Source organism: Mus musculus, chromosome 3 (genome assembly GCF_000001635.26).
Source record: "Mus musculus strain C57BL/6J chromosome 3, GRCm38.p6 C57BL/6J".
Classification (NCBI taxonomy): Eukaryota; Metazoa; Chordata; class Mammalia; order Rodentia; family Muridae; genus Mus; species Mus musculus.
The window spans coordinates 17,948,073-17,966,506 of record NC_000069.6 but is presented as its reverse complement, the minus strand read 5'-3'; the positions used below and the strand labels follow the sequence as shown (position 1 = coordinate 17,966,506).

At 40.0% G+C, this 18,434-nt stretch overlaps 1 protein-coding gene across 1 annotated transcript; it reads right to left on the bottom strand.

The window, feature by feature from the left end:
• Nucleotides 1-17,554: 17,554 nt before the first annotated feature.
• Cypt12 (cysteine-rich perinuclear theca 12) lies at nucleotides 17,555-18,063 on the bottom strand. Its single transcript, NM_029289.1, has one exon. It carries the CDS (start codon nucleotides 18,040-18,042, stop codon nucleotides 17,683-17,685), a length of 360 nt encoding a protein of 119 aa, NP_083565.1. The 5' UTR covers nucleotides 18,043-18,063; the 3' UTR covers nucleotides 17,555-17,682.
• Between the last annotated feature and the right edge of the window lie 371 nt (nucleotides 18,064-18,434).

Here is an 18,434-nt window from a genome sequence, read left to right as displayed (position 1 = left end):
TGGATATTAGTCCTCTATCAGATTTAGGATTGGTAAAAATTCTTTCCCAATCTGTTGGTGGCCTTTTTTGTCTTATTGACAGTGTCTTTTGCCTTGCAGAAGTTTTGCAACTTTGTGAGGTCCAATTTGTCCATTCTTGATCTTACAGTACAGGCCATTGGAGTTCTGTTTTGGAATTTTTCCCCTGTGCCCATATCTTCAAGGGTTTTCCCCACTTTCTCCTCTATAAATTTCAGTGTCTCTGGTTTTATGTGGAGTTCTTCCACATAGACTTGAGCTTTGTGCAAGGAGATAAGAATGGATCAATTCGCATTCTTCTACATGATAACTGCCAGTTGTGCCAAAATCATTTGTTGGAAATGCTGTCTTTTTTCCACTGGATGGTTTTAGCTCCCTTATCAAAGATCAAGTGACCATAGGTGTGTGGGTTAATTTCTGTGTCTTTAATTCTATTCCATTGATCTACCTGCCTATCGATGTACCATTACCATGCAGTTTTTTTCACAATTGATCTGTAGTACAGCTTAATTTCAGGCATGGTGATTCCCCCAGAGGTTCTTTTATCGTTGAAAAAAGTTTTTGCTATCCTAGGTTTTTTGTTATTCCAGATAAATTTGCGAATTACCCTTTCTAACTCAGCAAAGAATTGAGTTGGAATTTTGATGGTGATAGCATTGAATCTGTAGATTGCTCTCTGCAGGATAGCCATTTTTACTATATTAATCCTTCCATGAGCATAGGAGATCTTTCCATCTTCTGAGATTTTTTTTTTTCAATTTCTTTCTTCAGATACTTGAAGTTCTTGTCATACAGATCTTTCACTTCGTTAGTTAGAGTCACACCAAGGTATTTTATATTATTTGTGGCTATTGTGAAGGGTATTTTTCCCCTAATTTCTTTCTCAGTCTGTTTATCCTTTGTGTAGAGAAAGGCCACTGATTTGTTTGAATTAATTTTTTATCCAGCTACTGTGCTGAAGCTGTTTATCAGGTTTAGGAGTTCTCTGGTGGAATTTTTAGGGTCACTTATATATACTATCATATCATCTGCAAATAGTGATATTTTGACTTCTTCCTTTCAAATTTGTATCCCCTTGACCTCCTTTTGTTGTCCAATTGCTCTGGCTAGGACTTCAAGTACTATATTGAATAGGTAGGGAGAAAGTGGGCAGCCTTGTGTAGTCCCTTATTTTAGTGGGATTGCTTCCAGCTTCTCTCCATTTACTTTGATGTTGGCTACTGGTTTGCTGTAGATTGCTTTTATTATGTTTAGGTATGGGCCTTGAATTCCTGACCTTTCCAAGACTTTTATCATGAATGGGTGTTGGATTTTGTCAAATGCTTTCTCAGCATTTAAGGAGATGATCATGTGATTTTTGTCTTTGAGTTTGTTTATATAGTGGAATACATTGATGGATTTCCATATATTAAACCATCCCTGCATCCCTGGAATGAAGCCTGTTTGGTCATGATCATTTTGATGTGTTCTTGGATTCAGCTTGCGGGGACTTTATTGAATATTTTTGCATCGATATTCATAAGGGAAATTGGACTGAAGATCTCTTTCTTTGTTGGATCTTTGTGTGATTTAGGTATCAGAGTAATTGTGGCTTCATAGAATGAATTGGGTAGAGTACATTCTATTTCTATTTTGTGGAACAATTTGAGGGGAGTTGGAGTTAGGTCTTTTTTGAAGCTCTGATAGAACTCTGCACTAAACCCATCTGGTTTTCGGCTTTTTTGTTGTTGTTGTTGGGAGACTATTAATGACTGCTTCTATTTCTCTAGGGGTAATGGGACTGGTAAGATCGTTAATCTGATACTGATTTAACTTTAGTACCTGCTGTCTGTCTAGGAATTTTTCCATTTCACCCAGGTTTTCCAGTTTTGTTGAGTATAGCCTTTTGTAGAAGGATCTGATAGTGTTTTGGATTTCCTCAGCATCTGTTGTTATGTCTCCTTTTTCATTTCTGATTTTGTTAATTGGGATACTGTCCCTGTGCCCTCTAGTTAGTGTGGCTAAGGGTTTATCTACATTGTTGATTTTCTCAAAGAACGAGCTTCTGGTTTGGTTGATTCTTTGAGTAGTCCTTTTTATTTCCACTTGGTTGATTTCATCCCTAAGTTTATTTCCTTCAGTCTACTCCTCTTGTGTGAATTCGCTTACTTTTATTCTAGAGCTTCAATATGTGCTGTCAGTCTGCTAGTGTATGCTCTCTCTAGTTTCTTTGTGGAGGCACTCAGAGCTATGGGTTTTCCTTTTAGGACTGCTTTCATTGTGTCCCAAAAGTTTGGGTGTGTTGTGGCTTCATTTTTACTAAAAATTTTTTTATTAAACTCTTAAAAGTCTTTAATTTCTTTTTTTATTTCATCCTTGACCAAGGAATCATTGAGTAGAGTGTTGTTCACTTTCCACATGAATGTTGGCTTTCTATTATTTATGCTGTTATTGAAGATCAGCCTTAGTCTGTGGTGTGATGGGGTGCCCATGACTGGGTAGGGTGGGAGTGTTTAAATGGTCACAAAACAGGCCTCAACAGATTCAAAAATATTGACATTATCCCATGCATCCTATCAGACCACCATGGACTAAGGCTGATCTTCAATAACAACATAAATAATGGAAAGCCAACATTCACGTGGAAACTGAACAACACTCTTCTCAATGACAAGAAAGGAATAAAGAAAGAAATTAAAGACTTTTTAGAGCTTAATGAAAATGAAGCCACAACATACCCAAATTTATGGGACACAATGAAAGCATTTCTAAGAGGGAAACTCATAGCTCTGAGTGGCTCCAAAAAGAAACTAGAGAGATCACACACTAGCACCTTGACAACACACCTAAAAGCTCTAGAAAAAAAGGAAGCAAATTCACCAAAGAAAAAGAATAGACTGCAGGAAAAAATCAAACTCAGGGGCGAAATCAACCAAGTGGAAACAAGAAGAACTATTCAAAGAATCAACCAAACGAGGAGCTGGTTCTTCGAGAAAATCAACAAGATAGATAAACCCTTAGCCAGACTCACTAGAGGGCACAGGGACAGCATCCTTATTAACAAAATCAGAAATAAAAAGGAAGACATGACAACAGATCCTGAAGAAATCCAAAACACCATCAGATCCTTCTACAAAAGGCTATACTCAACAAAACTGGAGACCCTGGATGAAATGGACAAGTTTCTAGACAGATACCAGGTACCAAAGTTAAATCAAGATCAGGTTAATGATCTAAACAGTCCCATATCCCCTAGAGAAATAGAAGCAGTCATTAATAGTCTCTCAACCAAAAAAAGCCCAGGACCAGATGGGTTTAGTGCAGAGTTCTATCAGACCTTCAAAGAAGATCTAATCCCAGTTCTTCACAAACTATTCCACAAAATAGAAACAAAAGGTTCTCTACCCAACTCATTCTATGAAGCCACAATTACTCTGATACCTAAACCACAGAAAGATCCAACAAAGATAGAGAACTTCAGACCAATTTCCCTTATGAATATCGATGCAAAAATACTCAATAAAATTCTTGTTACCCGAATCCAAGATCACATTAAAACAATCATCCATCCTGACCAAGTAGGTTTTATTCCATGGATACAGGGATGGTTTAATATATAGAAATCCATCAATGTAATACATTATATAAACAAACTCAAAGACAAAAACCACATGATGATCTCATTAGATGCAGAGAAAGCATTCGAAAAAATCAACACCTATTCCTGGTAAAAGTCTTGGAAAGATCAGGTATTCAAGGCCCATACCTAAACAGGATAAAAGCAATCTACAGCAAACCAGTAGCCAACATCAAAGTAAATGGTGAGAAGCTGGAAGCAATCCCACTAAAATAAGGGACTAGACAAGGCTACCCACTTTCTCCCTACCTATTCAACATTGTACTTGAAGTTCTAGCCAGAACAATTCAACAACAAAAGGAAATCAAGGTGATACAAATTGGAAAGGAAGAAGTCAAAATAACACTTTTTGCAGATGATATGATAGTATATATAAGTGACCCTAAAAATTCCACCAGAGAACTCCTAAGCCTGATAAACAGCTTCAGTGAAGTAGCTGAATATAACATTAACTCAAACAAAGGATAAACAGGCTGAGAAAGAAATTAGGGAAACAAAACCCTTCTCAATAGTCACAAATAATATAAAATACCTTGGCGTGACTCCAACGAGGGAAGTGAAAGATCTGTATGATAAGAACTTCAAGTCTCTGAAGAAAGAAATTAAAGAAGATCTCAGAAGATGGAAAGATCTCCCATGCTCATGGATTGGCAGGATCAACATTGTAAAAATGGCTATCTTGCCAAAAGCAATCTACAGATTCAATGCAATTCCCATCAAAATTCCAACTCAATTCTTCAACGAATTAGAAAGAGTAATCTGAAAATTCATCTGGAATAACAAAAAAACCTAGGATAGCAAAAACTCTTCTCAAGGATAGAAGAACCTCTGGTGGAATCACCATGCCTGACTTAAAGCTTTACTACAGAGCAATTGTGATAAAAACTGCATGGTACTGGTATAGCGACAGACAAGTAGACCAATGGAATAGAATTGAAGACCCAGAAATGAACCCACACACCTATGGTCACTTGATCTTTGACAAGGGAGCTAAAACCATCCAGTGGAAAAAAGACAGCATTTTCAACAAATGGTGCTGGCACAAATGGTGGTTATCATGTAGAAGAATGAGAATTGATCCATTCCTATTTCTTTTTACTAAGGTCAAATCTAAGTGGATCAAGGAGCTCCACATAAAACCAGAGACACTGAAACTTATAGAGGAGAAAGTAGGGAAAGCCTCGAAGATATGGGCACATGGGGAAAATTCCTGAATAGAACAGCAAAGGCTTGTGCTGTAAGATCGAGAATCGTTAAATGGGACCTCATAAAATTCAAAGCTTCTGTAAGGCAAAAGACACCGTCAATAAGACAAAAAGGCCACCAACAGATTGGGAAAGGAACTTTACCTGTCCTAAGTCAGATAGGGGACTAATGGTCAATATATATAAAGAACTCAAGAAGGTGGACTCCAGAAAATCAAATAATCCCATTATAAATGGGGCTCAGAGCTCAACAAAGAATTCTCACCTGAGGAATACTGAATGGCGGAGAAACACCTGAAAAAATGTTCAGCATCCTTAATCATCAGGGAAATGCAAATCAAAACAACCCTGAGATTCCATCTCACACCAGTCAGAATGGCTAAGATCAAAAATTCAAGTGACAGCAGATGCTGGTGAGGATGTGGAGAAAGAGGAACACTCCTCCACTGTTGGTGGGATTGCAAGCTGGTACAACCACTCTGGAAATCAGTCTGGCAGTTCCTCAGAAAATTGGACATAGTACTACTGGAGGATCCTGAAATACCTCTCCTGGGCATGTATCTAGAAGATGTTCCAACTAGTAAGAAAGACACATGCTCCACTATGTTCATAGCAGCCTTGTTTATAATAGCCAGAAGCTGGAAAGAACCCAGATGCCCCTCAACAGAGGAATGGATACAGAAAATGTGGTGCATTTACACAATGGAGTGCTATTCAGCTATTAAAAACAATGAATTTATGAAATTCTAGGGCAAATGGTTGGACCTGGAGGGCATTATCCTGATTGAGGTAACCCTGTCACAAAAGAACTCAAATGCTATGTACTCACTGATAAGTCGATATTAGCCCAGAAACTTAGAATACCCAAGATATAAATTACAATTTGCAAAACACATGAAACTCAAGAAGAACAAAGACCAAAGTGTGGACACTTTGTCCCTTCTTAGAACTGGGAACAAAACACCCATGGAAGGAGTTACAGAGACAAAGTTTGGAGCTGAGACAAAAGGATGGACCATCTAGAGACTGCCATATCCAGGGATCCATCCCATAATCAGCCTCCAAACACTGACATCATTGCATACACTGGCAAGATTTTGCTGAAAGGACCCTGATAGTCTTGTGAGACTATGCCGTGTCTAGCAAACACATAAGTGGATGCTCACAGTCAACTATTGGATGGATCACAGCGCCTCCAGTGGAGGAGCTAGAGAAAGTACCCAAGGAGCTAAAGAGATCTGCAACCCTATAGGTGGAACAACATTATGAACTAACCAGTACCCCGGAGCTCTTGACTCTAGCTGCGTATGTATCAAAAGATGGCCTAGTTGGCCATCACTGGAAAGAGAGGCCCATTGGACAAGCAAACTTTATATGCCCCAGTACAGGGGAATGCCTGGGCCCAAAAGTGGGAGTGGGTGGGTAGGGGAGTGGGGGGAGGGTATGGGGGACTTTTGGATAGCATTGGAAATGTAAATGAGGAAAATACCTAATAAAAATATGTATTAAAAAAAGAAGTTATACTCTTGTTATTATCTTACTGTTCTAGCTATTACTTCAAGTACAATATTTAATAGGTAGGGAGAGAGTGGTCAGCCTTTTCTTTTCCTTGAGTTTAATGGCTTTGTTTCAATTTTCTCTCCATTTAATTTGATGTTGGCTGTTGGTTTGTTGTATGTTGCTTTAATTATGTTTAGGTATGTGCCTTGAATCTGTGATCTCCCCAAAACTTTTACCATGAAGGTGTGTTGTAGTTTGTCAAATGCTTTTTCAACATCTAATGAGATGGTCATGTGATTTTTGTTGTTGTTGTTGTTGTTGTTGTTGTTTTCAGTTGTTTAGATGGTAGATTTCATATGATCAAGCAGGGTGAAACTTACTTGATCATAGTGGATGATATTTTTTATGTGTTCTTGAATTTATCTTGTAAGTATTTTATTGAGTATTTTTACATTAATATTCATAAGAAAAATTCATCTTAAATTCTCATTTGTTGAGTCTTTGTATGGCTTAAGTATCTGGGTGATTGTAGCCTCATAATATGAGTTTGGCAACACTCCTATTTTTCTATTTTGTGGAATAGTTTGAGGAGTCAACTTGGTATTATCTCTTCTTTGAAAGACTGGTAGAATTCTGTACTAAAAACACCCAGCCCTGGGCCTTTTGTGGTTGGGAGACTTTTAATGACTACTTCAATTTCCTTCAGGGAGAAGCGATTGTTTAGATAGTTTACATGATCTTGATTTAACTTTGGTACATGTTATCAGTCTAGAAAATCATTCACTTCACTTAGATTTTTCAAGTTTCATGGAGTACAGGCTTTTTAAGTAAAACATAATGATTTTTTAAATTTCCTCAGTTTCTGTTGTTATGTCTACCTTTTCGTGTCTGATTTTTGTTAATTTGGATACTGCCTTTATATCTTATAGTTAGTTTGGATAAGGATTTGTCTATGTTAATGATTTTCTCAAACAACCAACTCTTGTTTTTGTTGATTCTTTGTATCATTCTTTTTGTTTCTAATTGATTGATTTTAGACCTAAGTGTTGTTGGGAGCCGCCCCCACATTCGCCGTCACAAGATGGCGCTGACATCCTGTGTTCTAAGTGGTAAACAAATAATCTGCGCATGTGCCAAGGGTATTTTACGACTACTTGTACTCTGCCTTTCCCGTGAACGTCAGCTCGGCCATGGGCTGCAGCCAATCAGGGAGTGATGCGTCCTAAGCGAAGGATAACTCCTCCTTAAAGGGGACGGGGTTTCCGCCATTCTCTCTCTTTTCTCTCTCTGGCTCTGGCGCCTGCTCGCTTGCTCCTAAAGATGTAAACAATAGAGCGCGCTCTGCGCTTTGGCGTGCCGGAGCTCTGGCTCCTAAAGATGTAAGATTGGGGTGGCTTTCGCTTTGGGGGCTGGGAGTTTGCGCTCCTAGCTCCTGAAGATGTAAGCAATAAAGTTTTGCCGCAGAAGATTCTGGTCTGTTGTGTTCTTCCTGGCCGGGCGTGAGAACGCTATTAAGAATTGGTGCTGAAATCCGGGACGAGAAAAAATCCGGGACGAAAAAATACAAGAAAACTCGGGACCGGCACAAGGAAGATCCCTCATTCCAGAACCAGAACTGCGGGTCGCGGTAATAAAGGTTTCCGTAAAGCAGACTGTTAAGAAGGATTCAACTGCATGAATTCAGAACTTTTCAGCTGGGGAACGAGAGTACCAGTGAGTACAGCTTTACGAGGTAAGTCTGGTCTTGAACTTTCTAAGGAAATTCAAGACAGTCTATCAGAAGTAAAGTGGAAAATGGCTTTACAAGTTATGTTTGGCCTTGAATTTTTTCTAGTGTTAGAAGCCCTTTTGTTCCTTTTCACATGTTATCAAGTGGTTAAGGCAGGGCGGATTCTAGATGAAATTCAGGACAATCTATCAGAAGTAAAGCGGGGAGAGAGAGTAGGAGCAAAGAGAAAATATGGTACACAAAATAAGTATACAGGCCTTTCCACGGGTCTTGAACCTGAGGAAAAGTTTAGGTCAGGTAAGAATACCTGGGGAGAGATTAGAAGGAAGGAGAAGGAAAAAGAAAAGAAAAAAGATCAATCAGCGGAGGCTTCTAGGAGAAGGAGCCTCTACTCATCACTAGATGAGCTCAAGGAGCCAGTTCTTAATAGTTCTGAATCAGATGAAAAGGCTATTAGGGCCTGGAAGGCGCTCTCCCGAGCAGGTGAAGCCACTGGACAATAATGACAGAGGCAGGCTCTTGCAGCCTACAAGGTCTTATTGTCCACCCTAGAGTTGTAGATCAAGATTATAAAGGGGAACTTCAGGTTCTCTGTTCTTGTCCTCAAGTTGTCTTTTCTATATCACAAAGAGACAGAATAGCTCAACTAATAATTTTGCCAAGCCTACATGGCTGTTTTTTCTTCCTCTGGTATTCCTAGAGCTACAAGAGGGATTGGTTCTACTGAAAATGATTCTGATTACTTAATAATGCCTTTAGATTGTTGTCAAATTTTATCTACTCACGTAGGGGTAAACCCTCGTGGCGTCAGGCCATTACAGGTCTGACAAATGGATGTCACACATATTTCCTCCTTTGAGAGAAATCAATATTTACATGTTTAGATAAAAAGAGATCACCTCCATACCTTAAATGATTTTCAAAAGCTGTTGAGAGATATTAATTGGCTCAGACCTTTTTTAAAGATTCCTTCCGCTGAGTTAAGGCCTTTGTTTGGTATTTTAGAAGGAGATCCTCATATCTCCTCCCCTAGGACTCTTACTCTAGCTGCTAACCAGGCCTTACAAAAGGTGGAAAAAGCCTTACAGAATGCACAATTACAACGTATTGAGGATTCGCAGCCTTTCAGTTTGTGTGTCTTTAAGACAGCACAATTGCCAACCGCAGTTTTGTGGCAGAATGGGCCATTGTTGTGGATCCATCCAAACGTATCCCCAGCTAAAATAATAGATTGGTATCCTGATGCAATTGCACAGCTTGCCCTTAGAGGCCTAAAAGCAGCAATCACCCACTTTGGGCGAAGTCCATATCTTTTAATTGTACCTTATACCGCTGCACAGGTTCAAACCTTGGCAGCCACATCTAATGATTGGGCAGTTTTAGTTACCTCCTTTTCAGGACAAATAGATAACCATTATCCAAAACATCCAATTTTACAGTTTGCCCAAAATCAATCTGTTGTTTTTCCACAAATAACAGTAAGAAACCCACTTAAAAATGGGATTGTGGTATATACTGATGGATCAAAAACTGGCATAGGTGCCTATGTGGCTAATGGTAAAGTGGTATCCAAACAATATAATGAAAATTCACCTCAAGTGGTAGAATGTTTAGTGGTTTTAGAAGTTTTAAAAACCTTTTTAGAACCCCTTAATATTGTGTCAGATTCCTGTTATGTGGTTAATGCAGTAAATCTTTTAGAAGTGGCTGGAATGATTAAGCCTTCCAGTAGAGTTGCCAATATTTTTCAGCAGATACAATTAGTTTTGTTATCTAGAAGATTTCCTGTTTATATTACTCATGTTAGAGCCCATTCAGGCCTACCTGGCCCCATGGCTCTGAGAAATGATTTGGCAGATAAGGCCACTAAAGTGGTGGCTGCTGCCCTATCATCCCCGGTAGAGGCTGCAAGAAATTTTCATAACAATTTTCATGTGACGGCTGAAACATTACGCAGTCGTTTCTCCTTGACAAGAAAAGAAGCCCGTGACATTGTTACTCAATGTCAAAGCTGCTGTGAGTTCTTGCCAGTTCCTCATGTGGGAATTAACCCACGCGGTATTCGACCTCTACAGGTCTGGCAAATGGATGTTACACATGTTTCTTCCTTTGGAAAACTTCAATATCTCCATGTGTCCATTGACACATGTTCTGGCATCATGTTTGCTTCTCCGTTAACCGGAGAAAAAGCCTCACATGTGATTCAACATTGCCTTGAGGCATGGAGTGCTTGGGGGAAACCCAAACTCCTTAAGACTGATAATGGACCAGCTTATACGTCTCAAAAATTTCAGCAGTTCTGCCGTCAGATGGACGTAACCCACCTGACTGGACTTCCATACAACCCTCAAGGACAGGGTATTGTTGAGCGTGCGCATCGCACCCTCAAAGCCTATCTTATAAAGCAAAAGAGGGGAATTGAAGAGATTTTACCCCGAGCACCAAGAGTGTCTGTGTCTATGGCACTCTTTACACTCAATTTTTTAAATATTGATGCTCATGGCCATACTGCGGCTGAACGTCATTGTTCAGAGCCAGATAGGCCCAATGAGATGGTTAAATGGAAAAATGTCCTTGATAATAAATGGTATGGCCCGGATCCTATTTTGATAAGATCCAGGGGAGCTATCTGTGTTTTCCCACAGAATGAAGACAACCCATTTTGGATACCAGAAAGACTCACCCGAAAAATCCAGACTGACCAAGGGAATACTGATGTCCCTCGTCTTGGTGATGTCCAGGGCGTCAATAATAAAGAGAGAGCAGCGTTGGGGGATAATGTCGACATTTCCACTCCCAATGACGGTGATGTATAATGCTCAAGTATTCTCCTGCTTTTTTACCACTAACTAGGAACTGGGTTTAGCCTTGATTCAGACAGCCTTGGCTCTGTCTGGACAGGTCCAGACGACTGACACCATTAACACTTTGTCAGCCTCAGTGACTACAGTCATAGATAAACAGGCCTCAGCTAATGTCAAGATACAGAGAGGTCTCATGCTCGTTAATCAACTCATAGATCTTGTCTAGGAACAACTAGATGTATTATGGCAAATAGCTCAGCTGGGGTGTAAACAAAAGTTTCCGGGATTGTGTGTTACTTCCATTCAGTATGAGAAATTTACTAGGGCAGCTAATTTGTCAAAAAGTCTTTTTCAGTATATGTTACAGAATTGGATGGCTGAATTTGAACAGATCCTTCGGGAATTGAGACTTCAGGTCAACTCCACGCGCTTGGACCTGTCCCTGACCAAAGGATTACCCAATTGGATCTCCTCAGCATTTCCCTTCTTTAAAGAATGGGTGGGATTGATATTATTTGGAGATACACTTTGCTGTGGATTAGTGTTGCTTCTTTGATTGGTCTGTAAGCTTAAGGCCCAAACTAGGAGAGACAAGGTGGTTATTGCCCAGGCGCTTGCAGGACTAGAACATGGAGCTTCCCCTGATATATCTATGCTTAGGCAATAGGTCGCTGGCCACTCAGCTCTTATATCCCATGAGGCTAGTCTCATTGCACGGGATAGAGTGAGTGTGCTTCAGCAGCCTGAGAGAGTTGCACGGCTAAGCACTGCAATAGAAGGGCTCTGCGGCATAAAATGAGCCTATTCTAGGGAGACATGTCATCTTTCAAGAAGGTTGAGTGTTCAAGTGTCCTTCCCCCAGGAAAAACAACACGGGACCAGACCAGGACCCCTCTGGGTGATGAGCCTGGGAGGAGGTTATGTGTACGGCTCCTTTACCTACACACTGGGGATTTGACCTCTATCTCCACTCTCATTAATATGGGTGGCCTATTTGCTCTTATTAAAAGAAAATGGGGAGATGTTGGGAGCCGCCCCCACATTCGCCGTCACAAGATGGCGCTGACATCCTGTGTTCTAAGTGGTAAACAAATAATCTGCGCATGTGCCAAGGGTATTTTACGACTACTTGTACTCTGCCTTTCCCGTGAACGTCAGCTCGGCCATGGGCTGCAGCCAATCAGGGAGTGATGCGTCCTAAGCGAAGGATAACTCCTCCTTAAAGGGGACGGGGTTTCCGCCATTCTCTCTCTTTTCTCTCTCTGGCTCTGGCGCCTGCTCGCTTGCTCCTAAAGATGTAAACAATAGAGCGCGCTCTGCGCTTTGGCGTGCCGGAGCTCTGGCTCCTAAAGATGTAAGATTGGGGTGGCTTTCGCTTTTGGGGCTGGGAGTTTGCGCTCCTAGCTCCTGAAGATGTAAGCAATAAAGTTTTGCCGCAGAAGATTCTGGTCTGTTGTGTTCTTCCTGGCCGGGCGTGAGAACGCTATTAAGAAAGTGTGAATATTTTCCGCTGTCTACTCTTCTTTAGTGTGTTTGCTTCTGTTTGTTCTGGAGTTTCAGGTGTGCTGTTAAGTTGTTAGTATGAGATCTCTCCAGTTCTTTTATAAAAACAGCACTATCAATTTTCCTATTAGCACTGCTTTCATAGTATCTCACAAGTTCTGGTATGTTGTACCTTCCTTTTAATTGAATTCTAGAAAGTGTTTATTTTCTTTCTTATTTCTTCCCTGTCCCAGTTATCATTGAGTACAGAGTTGTTCAGTTTCCATGAGTTGTGGGCTTTCTTTTCTTTCTGTTGTTGCTGAAGTATAGCTTTAATTCATGGTGCTCTGATAGAATGTATGGGGTTATTTCAATCTTCTTGTATCTGTTGAGACTTCTGTGTGCGTGATCATATGGTCAATTTTAGAGAACTATCTCTGATATGCTAAGAAGTTAATATATTTGGTTTTGTTTTTGGATGAAAAGTTCTGTAAATATCAGTTAAATCATTTTGATTCTGAGTTTCATGTTTGCTTTGATTAGTTCCCATTTTGGAGAAAGTGTGGTATTAAAAGCCCCTACTATTATCATGTGGGGTTCATTGTGTGATTAGAGCTTTAGTAAAGTTTCTTTTATGAATGTAGGCTCCCTTGCATTTGGGGTATAGCTATTCAGAAGTGAGACTTCATCTTGGTGGATTTTTCCTTTGATGAGTATGAAGTGTCCTTCCCCATGTGTTTTGATAGCTTTTAATTGAAAAATCTATTTTACTAGATTTTACAATGGCTACTGCAGTGTGTTTCTTGGGTCCATTTGCCTGGAAAACCCTTTTCCAGTCCTTAACCCTGAAAATAGATCTTAATATTTTGAGCATGCATTTTACTCTTATAATTTGAAATCTTTTGTGGTTCAAACTGTAACTCCACTACCACTTCTCGTGCTTCACAAAAGGCATCTGTAATATGTTCAGGACCCTCTTCTTTGTCAGAAGTGGCATGGCAGGACTCAGAAAGGAATAAGTATTTGGGTCCAATTTTACTTACACAATTATAAACTACACAGTATTTGTGTTTCACTTTTAAAAATTTATTTTTTATATATTTCCTGATATTTCACATGTGTGGTCATAGGACTATAACTCCCTATAGTCTTCACTGACTTCAAAGAAGCTGTTATTAGATACTGTTAGCCTCTTTCTTCTTTGATCCTGCCAGGGCCTAGAGCTCAATTAGCTTATGCTTCAGCTCCAGTAGCTCCTAGTGTTTTAGCTTGACCTGTGTATTTACAGATAGGGAAGCCAGTGTTCAAGGGCAAAGACTCCTGAAATCATCTGCTAGAAACCCCACAAAAGTTCCATTCAGCCACTTGCAGCTGGCAGCATCCCTCCAATACTTTAGGCTTTAAGATCTACAGTAGCCCATTTCTCCTCAGTTTTTTGCCCACAGGGACCTTCTACATGACCCTGTGGAAATTTAAGTCCTAATAAATTCTTCTGTAAGTTACCTTGGTCATGATGTTTTATCACAGCAACAGAGAAGTAACTGAAATAGATAATAAGTATATTTTCTTAACATCACTGCCTCATAGGAAGACAGGAATGGTGTTAGCCTGAAAAGATCTAACTGACAAGCCATTTGTTTAAGTAACAAAATTGTGGTATGTAATGGAACAAACCAAAAGAGTATCTTTCTAGGATATCTGAGTTTGTTTACTTCAACTCTTTATTATACAATCCAATCTACTTTCCCACTCCTTGTATCTTTATTCTATATTCTGATAACTTTTTTAAAAAGTACATTCTAGTATTCACTTTTTCCATAAATATCTACCAAGTATTTTCAATGAACTGACCAACTTAAGGAAGTAGGTGTCAGACAGCTCTTCAGTAAGCAGAGACAGAGAAGGAAGTTCTAGGTACATTTAATGTATTTTTTTTTACTTAAGCATGTAAAATTTCTGTTTCCCTGCTTTTTCTATTTTATCAAGAGGGAGAGTTTGTGGGCTTCTCCTGCTGGAGGGAACTAATGCATGAGACTTTCAGATATTCTACAAGGGGGAAGGGAGGACTTCTTTGGTAGGATCCAATTTTCAGTTCTTTGTCTGGATTATCCAATACTCCCCCTACCTTCATGATAACCCAAACTAAGTAGTTCTGAAGTGAAGCAGAAACTCATCCTACCCATAAGCACATAAAAGCTTTCTTTCTGCTATATAAACTGTCATCACAGATCCTTTGGGTCTCTTTTCCCCTGAGGAAACTGTCTATTCATGGGCTTTGAATACCCTTCTCTGAGTGTGTGTCTGCTTTCAATAGAAAACATGGTTAAATATCCAGAGGTTAGGCACATCCACTGGATGAGGGATGGGTCAACTCACTCATCTCCAAAATTTTAAGCCAGAATCTCTTCTGTTTATAGGAAATACAGAGACAAAGTGTGGAGTAGAGACTGAAGGAAAGGCCATCCAGAGACTGTTCTACCTGGGGATCCATCCCATATACAGACACTAAACCCAGACAGTATTGAAGATGATAAGAAGTGTTTGCTGACAGGATCCTGATAAAGCTGTCTCCTGATAGGCTCTGCCAGAGCCTGACAAATACAGAGGCAGATGGTTATAGCCAATCATTAGACTGAGCACAGGGTCCCCAATGGATGAGTTAGAGAAAGGACTAAAGGTACTGAACGGGTTTGCAACCCCGCTGCATTAGGAAGAACAATATCAACCAACTAGACACCCCAGAGCTCCCAGGGATTAATCACCAACCAAAGAGTACCTATGGAACAACCCATGGCCCCAGCTGCATATGTAGCAGAGGATGGCCTTTTTGGCTATTAATAGGAGGTTGGGCCTTTGATCCTGTGAAGGCTTGATGCCCCAGTGTAGGAGAATTCCAGGGGTGGGGGGAGGCAGGAGCACCCTCAGGCTGGCTGTGTAGGGGAGCACTCTTATAGAAGCAGGAAGAGGGGGAATGGGATAAGGGGTTTCCAGAGGGGAAAACAGAAAAGGAGATAACATTTGAAATGTAAATAAATAAAATATCCAATAAAAATTGAAAACAAGCAAACAAACAAACAAAAAACTTGGTTGAGTGATGAGACCTTTCACTCTATGCCTTTTTATTCATTAATTTGGAAGGGGAAACCCATACTGCAACCTTAGACAATCTAAAATTGATACTGTATTTTGAGTTACTAGAGGACATTTAATATGTTATTTTTTCAATAAAATTTTATAGAATGAAAGTTAAAATCTACATGGTTTTATGTCACAGGACGTTTAGAATGGCTATGTACAGAGTGTGAAAGACTAAAAGAGAAGGAAGAGAACAGAATGAAATTTCCTCTATAAGTTTTTTATTTAGCAAGTGTTATTGGACACAGTGGTGACAGTAGACAAGAAAAGGGATATAATAGAATAAATATGGAATGCATATACAGGTTAAATTTAGAAAAAGCTAACCTCTTTGAAAGAGAAAAGAATAGGCTTTTGAGAAGACGTGTAGAATCTATGCGTGTGTACATTATATGCATAATATATATTCACATTTTACAATTAAAATAATAATTCTTTTCTGTGACACTAATCTCAGGGTGGTGTAGGGAAGTGCTTCTGGTGCTTGCATTGGGAATCTGCATGTTCATATGCTAAGATTCTTGTGCCATATTTGTTCTTGATTGATCAATAAAGATGCCACCTTAATTCCCTTTGTGATTAGTGAGTGTATTGGCATTACTTACAGAAGCATGGATAAGGAGTTAATTAGAGGTACATGGGTGCCTCAAAGGCAGCTACAGCATCCCGTGAAGCCCACTGTAGCAAGGGTAGTGACATTTGTATAACTATACTTACCTACACAACTTGCAGACAGCTCCAACCCAAATTCTTCCTTTCTCTAGAAACTGTTTACTGCATACACAGTCTCCAGAAAGGGCCATACATGCCTCTAAACTCCATTTACTTTCTGAGTGTGATGGTTAATATCATTAACATTTCAACTGTACAGAATTTAGAATCACCAAAGAGACAAAGCTCTAGGCATGTCTACAAAGGATTATCTTGATCAGAATAATGAGGTAGAAGGATTCTTTCTAAAAAACAGGTTGCACTTTTTGGACTTGAGTCCTGGAACAAAGAAAAAGGAGAAAGTGTCCTGAGCATTGTGACTCATCTCCCTCTGCTACCAGCCTGCAGAGGCAATGTGAAGAATGATGTCTGGTGCTTTCACTGCCCTGCCTAGAGGTAGATTTTACCACTTAGCTGTGTGAGAAAACGTCAGATGCCATTTTTTTAAAATTCCCTCTTTGGGATATCTTTTCTTATCAATGAGAAAAACAGTACACAGAATGTTGTAAGTTTTCCTAGCTTCCTGGATCTTGTCAGTATCTCCTCTCTAAGAGGAGATGCTTCAATTTGGAGGAAATATCTGGAAATTCTAGAAAAATCAAGGAAAGGATAATACAGAATCCTTTCCTTAAAAGTACCCGTAGTTATTCTAGATAAAAGCCACACAGAAAAACCATGCAGCTATTGAACCACTGAGAAAAGTTTTTCAACTGCCTGCTAGTCAAATATAATGGCTGAGAGAGGAAATTGGGGGGAGGCTACTCAAAATTTTTGGAGAGCAATGAATGGAGAACCCTCTCAAGAACTATGGCCACAGACTATTGATGTGTACCTTCTTTCTAAGGGGACAAAGACAACCACTATATTTAAACCAAAATCATCGTGCAGCACAAGTTTTCAGAGAATATTCTTGTTTAAGAAGGCTAACTTTTACACATGGTGGGACTCGTGTCTCTAGCTGTATATGTAGCAGAGGATGGCCTAGTTGGCCATCAGAGGGACGAGAGGCCCTGGGTCTTGCAAAGATTCTAGGCCCCAGTAGAGGGGAATGCCAGGGCCAGGAAGCAGGAATGGGTGGGTTGGGGAGCAGGGGGGGGGGAGGAAAGGTATAGGGGATTTTCATAGAGGAAACTAGGGAAGGGGATAACATTTGAAATGTAAGTGAAGAAAATATCTAATTTTTTTTTAAAAAAAAAAGGAAAAAAGAAAACAATGTGGGTAAAATAAAAATCTATGTTTAGTTTTGATTTAATTTTTTTTCTACTTGTATACTACACCAAATCTATTCTTTCCTAATCAAAATGAAGGCCAAGTAGAAAAGCATTTTTCACAAAAAAAAAGGCTCAATTTTTTTCACATTATGATTGATTTTATTTTCACCATCTTACAATTGTGGTGAATTTTGCCAATGACATCATGACCGACGCTCAGCTCCTAGACCCATTCACTGATGTTTCTTAGATCTTTGGACCCATTTGGAGCCTAGGAGCTGACCAGGTCTTCCTTAGGAACTGGGGAGTTTTCAGGGCACGATGGAACTTCTGGTGGTGTCAAGCTGACATTCTCATTCACTGGCTCATGGATGACTAATGCTAGAGCATTTTGACTAGCTTCTTTAAGAATTCTTACTTTGATGGCTTTCTTCCCTTTCGATGCCTGTTGACGCCCTCTCTTCCCCTTTCTCATTATCTCAGCACAGCTTTTGCGACGACGCGAAGCACGTTGGTTCTTGTTGGAGTTCTTGCACCTTCGACCATAGGAAGCTCTACGATTCCGCTGCTTGGATCTTGCTGCTGCAGCAGCAGTAGTCGGCTCAGGCGCTCTCTTGGCCACACGTGCCATACTGGGGCTCTTCCTCCAACTGGCCCCAGAGCTCTGAGCACCCTCCTTACCTACCTGTCAGAACAATGATGGGCCACACCCTCAGCTTTGATTGGTCAACAAAGTTCTGCCTACCCAATGGCAGCTAAGGAGTGGCTGAGACCTCACAAAGGCCTACCTTTGACCCCTTTGAGGATATGTAACCTATGCCAGGTATGTTTGGAGGCTTGCAAGTACATAAGTCATGTAATGTGTACCTACTGCCATGGTCCTTGAAACTATGTTCATTCATCCTCTAACTTTGAAACCATAATCACCCAATTCTTTTATAAGTTGCTCTGGTCATGTTATCTCAAGAAGGCTCATTTTACTTTCATGAAAAAGTACAGAGCTATAATTTAGTGTTGGTCCCC